Below are 5,110 nucleotides of genomic sequence, written 5' to 3'. Positions count from 1 at the left end.
CAGCTGAAAACAGAGAGTGCGTGGACAAGCTCTCTGAATCCATCACTGCTCAAGGAACAAAGGCAAAGTAAAGCACTGCGCCTGGCCTGCATGGTGTGTTCACAGCTCAAGCTGTTTGTTAAGGAACTCGATATACCCTCCTCACTGCTGGGCCAATCCTCTGTCTTCCCTTACCCTCATTTGTGTTCAATATTAGCTGTCATACCGGCCATCCAGTCAAAGACTTTAAGGACCAGAAAGGACCACCAGATCAATCATCAGTCTGCAAGGACCTCCTGTACATCACAGTAGCCACCAATCCACACCCAGTACCCGACACTAACCCACACAACCAAAATTTAGACCAAAGTGTTACAAGCCCACCAGCTGACTATATAAGCCTGTAGTTAGTATGTGAGCTATGTAATATGTTCATTCTGGCTGGCCCAAATCCTTTGCGGTCCCTTACCTTACCCTGAGAAAGAAATAAATAAACAGCCTTACTGTGGTCAGACCAAGGGTTCCATCTAAGCCCAGTATCCTGTCTATCTGGGACATTGGCCAATGCCAGTTGCTTCACAGGAAATGAAAGAACATTGCAAACCACTGAGTGATCCATTTCCTCTGTTGTCCACTCTCAGCTTTCTGCGCAAATCATGAGGCTACAGAAACTCAGGCATGGGCCTGCATCCCTGACATCTTGGGGGCTAAAAGCATTTGGATGGACATTATCCTCCAGGAACTTATTTAATTTTTTACGATCCAGTATATACTTTGTCTCTGCACAACATCCCCTGCGAAATGATGTTCCACGGGATTTGCCTCATGTGGTGTGTGAAGAAATATTTCCCTTTTTTTTGTTTAAAACTTCGGCTATTAATTTCATTGGGTTCACCAACCTCGTTCACAATCTGCGGCGGTAGATACAACTTTCCTTATTAAACTCTTCCACACCTTCATTGAGTTTTACAGAACCTCTTAATATCCCCTTTCAGTCATCTCTTTCCAAACTGAATAGTCGCCAGTCTTTTAATCTCTCTGATCTGGAAGCTGTTCCAGGTCCTTTAATCATTTTTTTGTGCCCTTTCTCGTACCTTTTTCCACCTCTAATAGATATATTTTTTGAGATTAGCGACAACCAGAAGGCACCAGTATTCAAGGTTGTCGGCAAAACCATGGATTATATAGAGTCATGTGTATTGCCCTGCTAGCAGTGCCTCTTGCCATTCCTCTACTGGACAGGAACTGTGAGCATTCTGCTTAATACATTGGTCTTACTTTTAGTTCACAACTTAGGCCTGGTTTGTTGCTGACGGTGGTTCAGCCTCGGTCTTGCACCAGGGGCCCATCTGCTCTCTCTACCTCTACCACATGCATTTACTTTGATTTAGTCAAACATTGAATTTCACCTCCTGCCATCTGTTGCCTGAGAAACCCAGTTTTGTGAGCATCCCTTCGGCAATCTGCTTCATACCAACTATCTTTGGAGTAGTTTGTATTGTCTGCAAAATTTTGCCACCTCACTGTTAACCTCTTTTCCTGATCATTATTAAATTTGTTGAACAGCACGGGACACCAGTACAGATTCCTGAGTGGGCCAGCCACTATTTCTACACACATGTAAATACAACCAAAACAACATAAAAGCCTATATTGTTTTTCTACCTGTACTTACAATTTGGAAACAGAAGATTAGAAGATAGAAAGAACCTTCTCATAGCTGAGACACAGAAAAAAAGACTCAGATCCCCAAAATTCCCTCCCTTACTTTGAAAAATCCAGTTTCCTGATTGGTCCTCTGGTCAGATGTTTGGTTCCCTTTGTTAACCCTTTACAGGTAAAAGAAACATTAACCCTTAGCTATTTATTTATGAGAACTTTACAAACTATAGGCTAACATGTTATATGTCAAGCCAAACCCTTAACGTGAACCTGTACTTAGCTCTCAACTCTCCCTGATTATTCTGCCTAGGAGCACAGATAAGTCCCTATTGCTAGCTCAGCGGACACACACCTATAAGCAGGCAGAGCCTGCATCTCACCTGCAGGACTAGCCTTGGAGCAGAGGTGTGTGTCTGCAGGTTTTGAAGTGGAGTTCTTTTAAACGGGCCCTTTTTAAAGCATCTTTTCAGTTGTTCAAACATACTGCGGAAGTTGTCCTTCGATACTGAACGAAACTATGGGCTCATTTTGTAAGCTGGATTTGAACTGACACACTAGAAGTGAAAATCTTTGCCTCCCATTACCCAGAGCCATCTAGTTCCCTGACTGACGATTGCTTTATACTTAAAGGTATGTCTACATTGCAGCTGGGAGTGAGCATCCAAGCCTGGGTAGATGGGCCTGCACTAATCAGGCTCAAGTTATCACGCTAATAATAGCAGCATGGATGTTGCTGCACTGGTGCTAGCCACCTGATCAGGTGAGTCTGAGCTTGGGTGGCTAGCCTGAGCCTCTGCCAGTGCAGCAACAACCACGCTGCTTTTTTTAATGTGATAGCTTGAGCCCTATTAGCACAGGTCTGTCTACCAGGGCTGGGACTCTTGCTCCCAGCTGCAGTATAGACATACCCTCAGTGTCTAATCTTCTTATGACTCTTACTACTCTGCCTCAGTGACACCCTGTGGCAGAAAGCTCCTCAGGTTAATGCATACAATGTGTCTGGGGAAAGTATTTCCACTCGTCCATTTTTAATTGACCCCACGTCCCCTTCTTTCTATTACTTGTTCTGGGAGACCAACACAATCTCTTACTCTCTGGTCTTTTCCTCCTGGCAGACTTGGAGACCAGTTCTACAAAGAAGCCATTGAGCACTGCCGCAGCTACAACTCTCGGCTGTGCGCCGAGCGCAGCGTCCGCCTCCCCTTCCTGGATTCGCAGACTGGGGTAGCTCAGAACAACTGCTACATCTGGATGGAGAAGAGGCATCGGGGACCAGGTAGGCAGCATTCCATGCATGTGTATATGGAAGGCAGGCCACTGAGGCCTCATAGGGTTTAATTATTAAAAACTCAAATCTGTTAAGGGCCACACACATAGGAGAAGTTGCCTAAACCTCCTGGCTTGGAGGGAATTCCCTTTGGTAACTGCAGAGAGCAGAGCTTAATTATTCTTTCTATTGCTTGACATAGTTTCTAATGCTGCATCATCACAGCTCCTTTATTGCTATTGATCTGAGTTAGTTGCATAATAGAGGACCTCTGTCCAAGAGAGCCTTGGAAATATTCTAAAGGAGGGAAGACTCTCTCACCAACCTTATTTCTCAATAGGAAACATAAATTTTGGGGAGAGTCTTATCTTCTGAAATTCACTTTGTTCTAGTGATTACAGCAGGGGAATCAAGAGATCTAGATTCTGTTCCCAGCTCTGCCTTAGACAGATCACTTGGGCCTTACCTTGGTGTCTCAGTTTTCCATCTGTGAAAGAAGGATAAATGTCCTCGTAAATATGTTACAAGGGCAATATGGGCCTGATCCAAAGTCCACTGAAAAAGACCTCCATTGACTTCAGTGGGCTTTCGATCAGGTTCTAATTCATTAATGTTTGTAGAACAGATTGAGATCCTTGCATGGAAGTAAAACTATTATTGTTCGGTCAGCCCTAAGCACCCTACTGTAACAAAACTCCCACGGAAGCCATTGAGAATGTAGCCAGATGCATTATTTGTTGTGAGAATGGAATTTTTGACACTTTGATCTCTGCCAAGTTGTTTGGGATTTTTTTTTCCAATATTTGGGACAAAGACCCAAAATAAGAGGGGAACACCCAGCATTTACAGTGAAGGGTTGATTATCCAAATGGCTTGGTGGGAAGTGTACACGTTTATAAATAATTGGGGTTCTGGATAACTGACGTTCTCAGTTCAATAGACATTGGATGATATAGCTCTGTTTTGGATAATTGATGGCTGGATAATGGAGGTTGCACCCTCTCCCTAACTAATATGTGATTCATTTTAGAGCCAGAATAGCATTTTGGATAATTTGTGATTCATGGTTTTCCTTTTTGCGTAAATCATTTACAGTAAGCAAAAATGAAATCATACCAAGATGGCGGTGGTGGTGGTGGTGTCGGGGGTGGAAGAGGTAAATGTGGGTCTCTCATGAGGAATGTGATTTGTAAGACGGGTCAGCAGCTATGTGTGCAGCTAGCGCTATGTCCTTCTTATGTACTTTTGTGAGTAGTCCTGTGGAAGTCAGCGGACCTACTTGTAGAAGTAAGGTGAGTGGGCTTTGGTTCTTGGGGTTTGCAGCTGTGGAGGGAGAAGACTGGTTATGTTCAGATCAAACTCCGTAGCGATGCTTTTGCAAATGAGAATAGTGGCAGGAAGCAGGTTGTGTTCCTTCATTTTAGCTCCACTTTTTTGCATGTATTTCAGCAAATCTATCTAGGTGCTTAAATGGCTATAGAATCTGAATGTCTCAAGTGTTAGAGAAGAGAAATAACAATCTCTCACTCTTTCTTCCTTCCTAGCCTTTGGGAGAAATGTCTGGATTAGTTTCTAGCTTTTGGTTTCTGTGTGTGTTCATGTGCATTTTGTATGAGGTGCAGGTTGAAAAAAAGTTAAGTCCAAGATGTGTTTTTGTGTCTAGTTCTATTTGTGGGGAGGTCCTTGGTCATTCTTATTTCTTGTGATAGACAGTTCCACAGTCTTGGGATGGTGCAGCCTGTTCTTTTCTCTGTGACTGGCCACATGGAGTCATAGCTGGCCCAGGGGCATACGGAGGAAACAGTTCCTACATTCCATCAAGTTCAGGGTCTGGAATTTTCCCTGGCCATTTCACAGGGCACAGAATGGGGAAAGGCATCTTGCACTGTTCCCTACCTACACACCAGGACTCAGGGCTTGTGTGTGCATAAATATTAACCCAGAATAAGGTAGCATGTGAATTTAAAGTAGATTAACTATTCCCAATTAATTCCATGTGTGAATGCTTTCATTCTGGGATAAGATTGCCTTATTCCAAATTAGTTTCTTCTTTTGGTAGTAGATTAAACTAATTCGGAATAAGGTGCTCTCATTCCAGGGTCAGAGGGTACGTCTACACTGCACGATTATTTCGAATTAGCTTAAACCGATATTACAAAACAGATCTAATAAAATCGGTTTAGCGCGTCCACAGTGGGATCC

General features: G+C 43.4%; 1 protein-coding gene across 6 annotated transcripts in view; it reads left to right on the top strand.

Annotated features, from left to right (window-relative positions):
* Positions 1-5,110, top strand: part of DPF3 (double PHD fingers 3) — a 269,649-nt gene that overhangs the window by 142,894 nt on the left and 121,645 nt on the right. For all 6 annotated transcript variants that reach the window (XR_012655786.1, XM_075065418.1, XM_075065416.1 and 3 more), the window contains one exon: positions 2,757-2,917. Coding sequence is in view for 5 of the 6 variants with exons in the window: in XM_075065418.1 (XP_074921519.1) it covers positions 2,757-2,917 (161 nt within the window). In the remaining variant the exon portion in view is untranslated. The remainder of the gene's footprint in view (positions 1-2,756; positions 2,918-5,110) is intronic.

Source organism: Chelonoidis abingdonii, chromosome 4 (assembly GCF_003597395.2).
Source record: "Chelonoidis abingdonii isolate Lonesome George chromosome 4, CheloAbing_2.0, whole genome shotgun sequence".
Taxonomy (NCBI): Eukaryota; Metazoa; Chordata; order Testudines; family Testudinidae; genus Chelonoidis; species Chelonoidis abingdonii.
The sequence above is the reverse complement of the archived record's forward strand: the minus strand, read 5'-3'. Positions and strand labels throughout refer to the sequence as shown.